We start from the raw sequence: 12,365 nt of genomic DNA on the forward strand, positions 1-12,365 counted from the left end.
CGGCGGAGCGGCACCGGCAGCGGGCGGGGGCTGCGCGGAGGGAGGCGACCGGCGGCGGCCGAGGGGAGGCGGCGGGCGGGAGGCGGGCGGGGGGCGGCCGGCGGGAGGCGGGAGGGAGGCGGCGGCGGCGGCTCTGCCCATCGCCAGGGCGGCGGCCGCCCAGCCGGAGCCCGCCGAGACCCGCGCGGGCCGCTCCGCTGCCGGCGCCCCCCATGCGCGGGGGTCGCTCCGCTGGGTCCTCGGCCTTGGCGGCGGCGGAGCAGGAGGCAGCGGCGGCGCAGGACGGGCGGCTGCGGGCGGCGCGGATGGAAGGTCCCCGGGTGGATGTTTGCTGAGCGGAGGCTGTGCAGTAGGCAGGGCTGGTGGGTCGGCCGGTGTTTCTGATCCGTGTGTGTGCGTGTGTGTGTGTATGCGTGTGTGTGTATTGTTGCGCGGCGCGCGGGCAGGACTGGCGTGTGCGGGAGCCCGGGTTCGCGGCTCTGCTTCCTCTGCGAGGACTGATCCAGGATTATGGTCAGGGTGAAGGGAGAAGGCTCTTGCTTAGCCCCCGGATTGATTATGCCCGGGTTTTGATAGCGTTCGGGGGTTCCTGCAGCCGCGGCCGCCTCCCCCTCCCTGGCGGCCCCCCTCCCTTGTTTTCCGTTAGGAACACGGGCAAGAAAATAAATGTATTCACTGGGTGTCGCAAGAGCAAAGGCTAAATAATCAAAGGTAACAGCAGCAGCCAGGCGAAGAGACCCGCACCGTACCCTGCTCCCCCACCTCCCAGACCTGCCCTCCTATTTATTGGCGAGACCTCCCTCCCTCCCTCTCGGTGCGAGTGCGTTGAGCGAGTGTTTGATCCCGGGAAAAGTGCAGCTATCCAGCCATGGTGGTTTTCAATGGCTTGCTGAAAATCAAGATCTGCGAGGCGGTGAATCTGAAACCCACGGCATGGTCTCTGAGGCATGCGGTGGGTCCCAGGCCACAGACCTTTTTGCTGGACCCTTACATCGCCCTCAATGTGGACGACTCCAGGATCGGGCAGACCTCGACCAAGCAAAAGACCAACAGTCCTGCTTGGAATGATGAATTTGTCACCGACGTTTGTAATGGCAGGAAGATAGAGATGGCTGTTTTCCATGATGCCCCCATCGGGTACGACGATTTTGTAGCTAACTGCACTATACAGTTTGAGGACTTGCTGCAGAACGGGAGCCGTCACTTCGAGGACTGGGTAAGTGTTCACGCTGTAGATACATACATGTACATATGATTTTCAGTGACATGGCTCTGGATGCAACATCTGTCTTGCAGAGCTAGGTTACCAAGGGCATATAATGCCTCTGAAGGCTTTTCATTATTTCCACACTTTGTTATACTGAGATAGTCATGGTTACTATATAACTAATGCGTGTTATCTACAGGCGAGGCAGGAAAGAAAAATATGCTGAATCTAAGTAAGAGGTGTGTAGTTACCATGCAAGTTTCTGAAATTATGTGACATAAATACAAATCTAGTTGTCTTACTGAGTCCGAAGAACCTGAACCAAATGCATCCATAGCAAACATTACCGCAAAATCCAGATCCAGCACCTAGGTGAGTTTCATAATTTCAGGGTGAATACTCTTGGTTAGCCTGGCAATGATGAATCTTAAAAATCCAGACCTGACCTCTGATAAGAGACATCTCAGGGTCTTCCTGTCACTCGAGAGCTCACTGCATCAACACTGATGCTCCTCCTTCCTTCCTTCAGATGATCGACACCTCTATGTGTAGATCTAATGCAATGCTTCTTCAAATGCTCAAGACTGATGAAAGGGTCCTAGTGGAATTTGGGCCCAACCAGAGAAATTCTGTTGTCTGTACAGACAATGTGTCTTAACAGCTTCCACAGCACCTTTAAGACCCAGAGGCTAACGTGCCTCAGTGGGAATACAAAAGAGCTGGAAAATCCTTGCTCTGACATCCTCAGGTAGTGTGATTTAACAGGGAGAAACCAATCAAACAATGAAGAAAACAGGAAACGTGAATATGCACATTTCACATTTCTGCAGTTAAACAGTTAAATGATGGATATCCTTTAAATTAGATGTATAATAAAACAATAGTAGCTATCATCTCATTTTCAGTGTGCCCTGCTCGACCAGCCATCTGAAATTATATATGCCTCATCTTTTTATGTATCTATTTTTCATGGTCAAGGATACTAGCTAGTAGTTTTTTGGCAAACAGAGAAAGAACCCAGGACCAAAGGGAAAATAGCTAGGGTTAATAGGTCTGAGTTTTATGTGTTCTTTGGGGCTTCTTTGCTTAATGCAGTGATGTAGAGATGGGGAAATTATGAAAGAGCATGAAAGAATTAGACTCTATTTATGCTGATTAGGAGCTGATCAACTTTGCCGTTAAAACTTTTATGTTTACAACTTTAAAATATTTTTCATTTTTACTGCCAATGTGTTGCATTGTGATAATCAGGGTCTAGATTATTCTGATGCTCTATAAAAGCTACACATTAGTAAGCTCAAAATGGTAAAAGTGAGTGATAGAAGGAAGAAAAATAGCTATAGCAGGAAAAGACAAATGCAGCAGTATTGCAGATATCTTTTACCTGTATTGAATGATAATCAAGTTGGGACTCTCCTGAAATCAAGTGAGGTTTCATCTTTGAGACCAGTGGGATGAGGAGAACTGCACAGATTTTTAGTGAAAGAATAATAATTTTGTGTGTGCTTTTTGTGTATGGTACATGTTGTGAGTTTGTCACCAAATCTGGAAGAACCTTGCAGATTCCAGATGCCTAGTTTGAATTTTGGTGGGATTGCGATGCATCCTGGCTCTGATCTTTAAGGTGAACTCAAATGTCTGAACACATTTCCTAGATAAATAGTGGAATTTAACAGGTTGAGGTCCATTGTAAACAGGATCTGTGAGGAGCTAGATAGCTGAATCAGATAAATGCTGGCTTTTATTGCATCAGGATTCATTGCTGTCCAGCATTCAGTGGGTGGGAGGAGACGAGGGAGTGACTACGCTTGTTGTCTGTTGATGTGACAGAATTGAGGACATGGCAGTGGATCATAACTGGTCCCCTCAATATAATGCAGCTTCTGAAACATCACTTAGCTTGTTTTGTACTGTAAATCCTTACCATTAGGATTGTGTTCACGTACTACAAAGACAGCATACACTCCCCCTGTATCACAGTTGGAATGGCGGCGGGGGGGTGGTAAGTATTTATAGGATTGTGCTTAACCTTTCCAAAATCTTTCTGTGTCACTGCAATTGCAATACTGAGTGTGTTTATTGGATTAATAGATAGGGACCTTCAGATAACTGACTCTTACAAAATTGCACTGGTTTTGGGTCTTTTTTCATTGAGTTACAAGAAGACCTGTGTCCATGACATCTCTATAGAGTCCATACTGAAGTAAATAGATTTATTGATATCTTCATCAGTGTCTGGAGTCTGTGTTAAAACGTGAAAAAGGAGTCGTCTGCAAAGTGAATGAGTTTCACACTACAAGGAAAATGCACATGGCCTAAACCAATATTAAGCTAAGATCTGCTGGTATGATACAGTCAGTTTTTTCTCTTTAATAAGAGGACTAATTCCTTCATTTCACTTTTGGTATTTAAGGCAGATATTTTTGTAGTACTCTTTCTGAACTCTGTAACAAGCAAATTAAAACCAGCAATCACAGTAACCCATTCTTCCTTACTGCCTGAAATATCAAATAAATGTAGCCTACACACTTGAAACACACTTGACATCAAGTCTTTTTATGCCATTTTGAGGGTTTCCCTTTAAGCAGTCCTGAAAGTTGGAACTGGGTACCGAGTACTTGCTGAGTGTGATCAAAGTAATTGCACTGCTGCCCCTCCTTACCTTCAAAATGATGCAACAGTTATTGCAGGACTGGACAGTCACTATTAAAAGAGGGTTGAGAAAATGTTTATGTGCTGAGAACAGGTCTTGTCAACATATTAATAGCTTTAATGCTTTTGATCTCATGTAATACTGCATGTTTTTTTTTTATGGAAAATTCAGAATTTGTTTTATAATATCTGTGTTGGGGTCAAGGTTATGTTTCTAGGTTTCTAGGTTCTTGTCATAAGTCCAAAATGCAAAAAAGATTCACAAAAAATAATGTTTTGGGTTTTTTTCCCCTAAGAGGAAACTGTTTCTCATTTTAGCTAGATCACCAAATTTGATTGACTTTTGCCATTGTTCGAATCTTTATATTCTTTTCTCAGATGAATTTTTTAGGAAAATACTGGATATTTTTCTCACTCTTAGGCCTGTGCTATATATGGATACCATGGTTACAGTGGAAACACTAATGATAAACAAGTACAAAGCTTGAAATCACAATAACATCTAATGTATTAACACAAGTCAGATAGCTATGCAAAATTCTGATTCCTTTCATCTACAGAGTGTTCAGCAGTTGCATTTAACCTTATGATACATATTCTCTCTGAATATATATATATATATATATATATATTATTACTCAAAGTTGTGGTGTGAAACAGTGATTTAGAATTTACTGGATGAAAGCTTTTAAACAAAATACATAGTTTTGTGGGGTTTTGGTAAGATCAATAGAAAACACTTGTTTAGATTTCTAAAATAGGTATAATGACAATTAAAGGATGGGTGCTTTTCCAGTAGTGCATCAATACTGACATAGCACAGTAAAAGTGTCAGTTTTGCAGATTTTTTTAGTCATGGTTACACTGCAGTTTAAAGAGAGCTTTGGATTTATGACATTTCAGGCTTTTTGTAAGTGCAGAAAATGTCATACAGAATGGCACTGAGTATTCAAGAGGATGCTGGTGAACTTACTTTTTGAAAAACAAAATATACAGAACAATAAACAACTTGCAAGTTCTGAATGAAAAACAAAGTAGCAACTTGACAGCTCTGGCTGAATTTTTTTTTTTTTTTTGAGTTAGGTAATTCAGGTAATAATAAAGTATGGTTTTATCTAGCTTTCTTGCATGTGGCATATGTAAATTATTCACTTGAGTTGGCAATGCAGCTACATTTTAATCAGTGGAATTGAGATCAGGAAGGAAAATTCCATTGATATTTAGCTGTGTGGTTCCACTCCTGCAAATTATCATGATCAATGTTTATGTGTGTGGATGATTGGTAGTATGGGTTCTGAGTTCAAGTCCACTTTCCAGAGTTGATGACAGATGAAATCAGCATGACTGGACCCATGCCAAAGACTCCATCTAAGGGTCTTAGCCATTAGCCTGGCAGTACATGAGAAAACCTATTGAATTGTCCTAAGAAATCCTTTTGCTAGCTGAGTAGCAGAACTCACTAAATCAGTGAGAACATCAGAACATTTAACAAGAAAAGCCTCCATTTCCACTGAAAATAATTTACAGCTATATTTAGGTTAATGAAAGAGATTTAATTTTCTGCTGCCTTAAAAAAATCCCTTATGCTGTCAGGAGAAAAAAAAAAAAAAACATAGATTTTAGTGGGCTTTTCTTTGCTAAAATATCTTCCATACTATTTTTCTACTTTCAGTGAGGTTTCTTCAGATTTAAATTTAAAACATTATTCTATTTTGAAAGCATCCTTTCATATTTCCATTTTACCAATATGAAGTTAGTTGTGCAACTGTGCCACCATTGTATAAAGCAAGTTTATTATGAATTAATCTAATATCTCAGTATCAGGTGGATGATGAGTTATAGGAAATGGCATGGGGAAGAAGTTACAGTCTGTACAGTTAAGCACCTAGGTTAACTGAGCTCTGAATGTCACCCAGAAGGCAGTGGCAGGGGAGGAATTAAAGCACTTCAGAGTCTTGGTCCTGTGAGCTGTTCATGGATGTGAGATGTAGAACTGTCTCTCTCCAGTGCCTCTAATCTGAATGAAATGGAAAGACTACTTGGGTGCCTTTTTTTTTTTTTTTTCTTTCCCCTTCTTTTAATGTAATTTCTGTTGTTGGAATGGGAACTCCTTTCAGTCAGCAGGTGATCTGTTGTAGCTGGCAGACAGAGAATGGAATTGTCATCACTGTAGTGCAGGTCACCCTATGCGTTCATCTCGGTTTGTGCCGTGCACTGCTGAGGGCTGGCATTGGGCTGGCAGAAAGTGACTGTAGCGTATTTTCATTTTTATTTTCATCTGCTGACTGAACTTATTTGTGCTGGTGGTGTTGAAAGACCTCAGATTTCACTTGCAAAAACTTTAAATCTCATCTAAACTGTGGTTCTTGGGCTGCTGAAAAGCTGTTATAGGAATCATAGTTGTTGAGATGAAAGGGAAATTGCTGGGGTCCTGTTTGAGAGGTTTCTGCATGACAGGGTGGTCATAGAGCAAGGTCTGTCAGGCTTGTGGGGCAAGGCTGAGAGCTACAGGGGCTCAGCAGGGTTTCACAGGGACTCTCTCATTCTGAGAGTAAGTGATTGTCAAGAGGAACTGAGAGATTTTGGAGAGAACTTTGTACAGATAGGGGTCTTCCTAGCCTTCTCCCACAGTCTGTCTCCCTCCTGTGCCTTCTCTTTTCCCTCTCTGCTGGGGATGTGGTACAGTCACACACAGCTCACCCACTGTCTTGTATCAATCCCCTTCTACAGCTGCATAAATCTACTCCTACTCCCTGCTAGAAATGTTCTCTCCAAACAGCTCCTGCTTACCTGCAGTGCTTCCCAGTCTGCTGCGAAGCAATAGAGGGGGAAAATACTGCCTCTGCTGTTGTTACTGCATAGAGAGAGAAAGGGCAAAGTGGGGAAAGGGAGAGATGAGGCATAGGGAGAAACCTGGAGGAGGGTAATGAATAGTTGCTGCTGCACCACGTACTCCAGCTGCCCGTTTGGCAACAGCAGAAAGCTACACGTGTAGGAGACAGGGATGAGCTGGCATAGGCAAATTGGCTGGTTGAAGGCCGTATGGTGATCACTGACCCGCTCTGGGATTTTTTTTGCCTGCTTTGCTGAGTATATAGCTTTTGAAGTCTCAATTCAGATGTGAAAAAAATTGCTCAGGGCATTAAAAGTGTGTAGTGGAGCATGCATTTCACTTAACACTGAATTATCATAGCTGTAGGTCAGGAGTTGATCCGACCACTGATCAGAATCTCATCTTATTGTTGCTAATACCAAATACTGATACAAAGTTCCACATAGTGAAAATAGCTCTACTGAACTCTGTAGAAACTATTTGTTAGAAAAAAATTACCAGAAGCAGAGTCCATTTCATAGATACTAGTTCAAATCTAGACTTACAAGATGTCCAAGTGGGGTGAAAACAATTCCTGCATGTCCTTCTTGTACCAGTTTTAAGACAGTGCATGTCATTATTCCAGCTTAGGTGTTTCCACAGGTACTGTGAAGAGCTTCCTGGTTCTGAGTAAACCACTGACCCCACTGGGTTCACTGGATATCATACAGGCCAGTTTAAATTATTCCCTAAATAGGGGCCTGGGCTCCAAAGGAAAACCAAGAATAAATAACCGTGAACAACATCCTTTACTTGTATTTTTTCTTACTGATTTTTTATTCTTCTGAAAATCTTGCATATGTAAGTCTGGTTTTTGCTCTCTAGCATCAAACTGAATTTCTGTTTTCCATGTCCAGAATTCTTTAAATATTGCCAAAATGAGGATTTGATTTGAGTTGGAATTGTAGAACATGGCAACTAAATGTGATTTGGTTTCCCTCTGTAAATAACTTTCATTTAAATGAACTTTTTGGGGGTTTTTGGTTTTGAAGGGAGACTGGGAATATAATCTGTAAAACATTAGAGGCAGGAGCTTTTTTGGCTTGGAATTGGCTAGTTGAATTCAGTTCTGCTTTATCCAATACTATCTTAATCTCCTTTTCCCCACCCCAACTGTTATCTTGTAAGAGAAAGACATCTGCAGTTCATGGTAAGAGAGGGTTTGGGAACAATAGAGCACGCAAGTAATGGGATATTTGTGGCCAGAGAGGACTGACAAGAGACTTCTCCATCCACATGGAAAGGCAGGGCTGGAAGAATCTGGATATGAATAAGATCAGAATTCCATAGACAGATTGAAAAACTGACAGTTTGGGCTGGGGAGGATCAAACAAACCTTTTTGCCAAGCTGGACGGATGAAGGCCTGAATGTTGGGGTATTCTGTGTGCCCTTTTGAGTTGTGCAAATTGTAGGAGTTACAGGGTTTTCAACCATCTGAGGGGAAAGTGGTTACTACAGACGGCTGACAGAAAGTTTTAACCTTGTGTTTGTGAGTACTTTCCTGTTTGGCAGGCAGTCACTAGACAATTTAAAAAGTATATTCAGTAATATTAATATGAAACTGCAACTGTAAAGCTAATAAGGCATTCCAGAAATTGGGTAACTTTCATGGCAGTTATGTACTTTGCACTATATTTTAGTAAAGAAAGTGCAAATGAATATGGTGCAAGAACATCTGCAGAATTCTTATCTGCTCTGATCATTATTCAGTCAGTAGCTTGAATTGCTAGTAAAATTGATTTCTGAGTGTCCTTTCACTTGCATTCCTCCAAGAGTTAAAAATGTCAATGATATTAAAGTATAATTGCTGTAATTTAACAGAAGTTACAGAAGCCAAGATTTCACATATTTCTGAACAGCACAGCTAAGAAACCTAGAGATATTGGCATGTTCCCATTAAATATAACAGGAGTTTTAATGTTTATTTTACTGGAAGCAGTATTAGAGAAATGCTACACAGTTCTAAGAGGTTTTTTTTCCCCTCTGAACTCTTTCGGACTTGAATTGTTGAGGAACAGAAGTGATGTCAGACCATAGCTTTTAAAATTTAAAAAAGCAAAGTTTGATTCCATTGGAGGCTTGCAGGCAGCCATTTCTGCCTTATATCGGCTAACTTGAGCTGATTTGATTGTTCCAGACAATAGAATCATTTTGCTTGTTTCTGGTATCCTGCTGGGCAATTTCATCACAGGCAGGAACAAAAAAGAATGAAAAATGGCTAGATGTTACCAAATAAATTTCATGTCTACATTCTTTGAACAGCAAGCCCCCTTGGTATCTCTGTACCTTGAATGAAGAGTCAGGAAGTGTAATACTTAGTATTACCAGCTTAGTATCTTTCAATACTTGAGAGTATAAATAAGTTACAAGCCTCTTATTATGGGGGACCAGGATTTCTTATGTATTTAGAACTCTCCATTCTTCAGTACATTGGCTTTTTTAATACCATTAAAAGATAGATGGCGTTGACAATGTTAATATTTATAAGTATATTTAGAGAGTGATGTGGTAGCAATGCAGCAGATATAATAGTGGTGGAAAGATGAAGGGAAGACTGGTGCATCCTCTGCATAGGTGATGAAGAAATGGCTGGAATTGCTTTGCTTTGTTTCACAGATTAAAAGCCAGCAAGACAGTAGTGCCCTTCCCTGATTTCCTTCAGCTTCCTCTTTATAATCTGTTCTGTCTTTATGCTACCAATTCTCTGTCTTTCTTTATCTGTTCTGTCTTTAAGATAGTAAAAAAATTATGGGGCAGCTTTTAAAATAGTGCATTAAGATTTTGATGTTGGCAATGCTAGCCGGCTATGTGAATGAAATGTCCTGCTATAGATCTCTACAGAGATTTATTCCAAGTACAGTTTCCTTGCTGGGACCATATTTACTCATTGCATAAGTTTTTTCTGGCATCTGTCAGCTTCCCTTTATGTCACGGTGAGATTGATCTGTGGCCTTAGAAAGTGATGTCTGAGAATGTATTGGAAAAGGAAAGCCTTGAAGTCATTCATGCTGCGTCCACTATGTTTTCTCTCTCACGTGGTTCTTTTTAGAGTTACTGCAGAATCTTTTTTCTTTTCTTTTCCTTCCTTGTGACCCCACAGTGCCTTGGCACCTCTTGAGCATTTGACCTCTTGGCCCACTTTTCTCCTTAATCTACCACTATCACCTTGCCCTCAAGTCCCAGCTGTTGTAACTTTTCCTTCATTTTCCATGTCATTACTTCCCTTATATCCATACTGCCATTATTCCCAGTAGTCCAACTCCTTCCCCTTTTTTGTCACTCTGGTGGACCAGTAAGATCCTTGAGGACTCAGAAGCCTCCCCAGTGTCTGAAGCTCTGTGGCATTTGCCCAGCCACTGTCACATCCAGAGCACATCCCTGCTGTGCTGCTCACTGAACATACTCGTGCCTGTTGGAGTGGCTGCTTTCAGTCAGAAAGGAGTGATGCACCAAGTTTCCAGTTATTTATACTACTGAAGTGTTTGAAGGAATAAATGTAATATGTAGGTTTGAACTTCAGGCAAAAATGCTCTGGTTTTAACAGACTCAGTGTGGTGTTGTAGGAACATGATCTGTCCCTGAAAACTGGACTCTCCCAAGCAGTGGAAACACCATTAAAAATTTTTAGTTGGTACTGACTGTTGGGATTTTCAGGGACTCCTAATTGCAGAAAACACCTACTAGTGTGTGGTAATTTTTTTTTTTTTTTTTTTAATGTCTAGTGGTGGTTTCTGTCTTCAAAAAATTCCAGTCCAAGCATAAATCAAAAAGGCAGACTGGGAGAGCCAAGAGAAATATTAGGAAAACGCTTACCAGTGTGAAAGGCTGCAGTGATAGTTGAGAAGCAGCCTATCAGCTCAGCTTTGCTCAAAATATCAAGGGTAGAGGCAATAGTGGAAATTTTGCTAGGGGTATTTGGAGTTTCTGATGCTTTGCAAAATGTGGTGTTTCTCTTCACGGAGTTGATGTGTTTAGATGGATGTGATGGATAGTTGATGTGTTCAGCCCATATGATCTAGTCCATGATTCCCAAACTTGTAGTTGTTTCTTAGTGTCCCATATAGCTTCAAGAATGTTTCTACTGCCCAGTTTGAGGGAACTACATGACTTTTCTGTGTAATTCAATGAAAGGTGGTATAGTATTATTACATTAGAGCTTTTTTCTGTAGTGATAGGTGGGTTAGACTACTAAGAGTACAATAATCAAATTTGGATATGATATATAGGGGTAATACTATATACTAATGTCAATGGGCTGAGATAAGCTATGTTAAGTTTTATCACACCCCTTTACTCTTCCTGCTAGCAATTTCTCAGAGCCATGGCAAGGCTCTGAAAGGAAGAAAGAACAAAGAAGAATTTTATTAACACCTCATGCCTATTTTTTAAAGTGTTATCCATTGAATCAGAAGCAAATGACAGGGCTTTTCACGTAAAAAGCAGAACCATGGGCTTCTTTCTGACAACCCATTGGCAATACTTTATATATATGTGTGTATTTGTATATTTATAGATACATAGATATATTATATAACTATATTATAACTTATATATCTATATCTACATATAACTTTAAAAATAATATTAGTTTAGTAATCATATTTGGGAGGTAACTTTGCATATGCATTTTTATAAGACTGGGTGAAAGGTTTTAAAATACATGTTCAGCTAAACTTTGAACAATTCTGAGGAGCAGCTCAGACACTATGACCTAGACAAGCTCCTATAATCTCTTTACGTGCTCTTTTCTTTTTCTTGCCAGTCCATGCTCATTCTTGTCTGCTTTGCCCATTAGTTGCAAGAGGCCTTGGGGAAAATGTTACCTTCAAGGATATAGAATTTAGAAGAAATGTGGGGTCATGATTCTCTTTTGAAGGGTATTCACTTTACTTTAGTAGTATGGTAACAAAAATAGATGAGGAACAATTGACCTGTGTTCATCACAGCCCAGAACAGTGCAACCCCCCCCCCCCCCCACTGAAATTTTCCTGTGTTGGTTTTGTTGATAACTAGATGTGTGAATAAGCAAAACCAATATACCTTAAACAAACATACAAAAGTTGGAAGTTTGTAGTGAGTGCTGTCCATTAATGACTGGAGGACAGACAGAGGTAAGTTGTCTTGCACACAGATTCAAAGCTGATGTTCCTATATTGATTTTAATGGGTAGTTCTTTGAGTGGTATTCTCTGTTGCTGAAACTATTGAGAGTATGTGTATCATTTAGTTGCATACATACTGATTCCTCTGTGCTCCTAGCTAGTTACACCACCATCAATTGAATTCCTTCTGTGTTTAATATTGAATTTTAGGTATTTCTCTGAATTGAGACCTACTCTAAATTTTTCAGCAATGTGGAAATTACATGAAAAATTTAGGCTCCTGATTCAGCAGCCTTTTGGAAGTGTTATCTAGCTGTCTTTTTGTGAGTGGTTGTACTGTCATGGAATCACAGAATGTGCTGAGTTGGAAGGGACCCGTCAGGATAACTGAGTTTAGCTCCTGGCCCTGCACAGGTCACCCAAGAATCACCATATGCCCGAGAGGCTTGGTGCTGTGACCACTCTCTGGGGAGTCTGTTCCAATGCCCAACTATCCTCTGAGTAAAAAAGCCAGTCAACACAATTTCTAAAC

General features: G+C 41.0%; 1 protein-coding gene across 1 annotated transcript in view; it reads left to right on the forward strand.

Annotated features, from left to right (window-relative positions):
- The first annotated feature begins 470 nt into the window (after positions 1 to 470).
- Positions 471 to 12,365, forward strand: part of PRKCE (protein kinase C epsilon) — a 287,426-nt gene continuing 275,531 nt past the window's right edge. The window contains exon 1 of the mRNA XM_053973801.1: positions 471 to 1,216. Coding sequence (XP_053829776.1) covers positions 869 to 1,216 — 348 coding nt within the window. The 5' untranslated portion in view covers positions 471 to 868. The remainder of the gene's footprint in view (positions 1,217 to 12,365) is intronic.

Source organism: Vidua macroura, chromosome 3 (assembly GCF_024509145.1).
Source record: "Vidua macroura isolate BioBank_ID:100142 chromosome 3, ASM2450914v1, whole genome shotgun sequence".
NCBI lineage: Eukaryota > Metazoa > Chordata > Aves > Passeriformes > Viduidae > Vidua > Vidua macroura.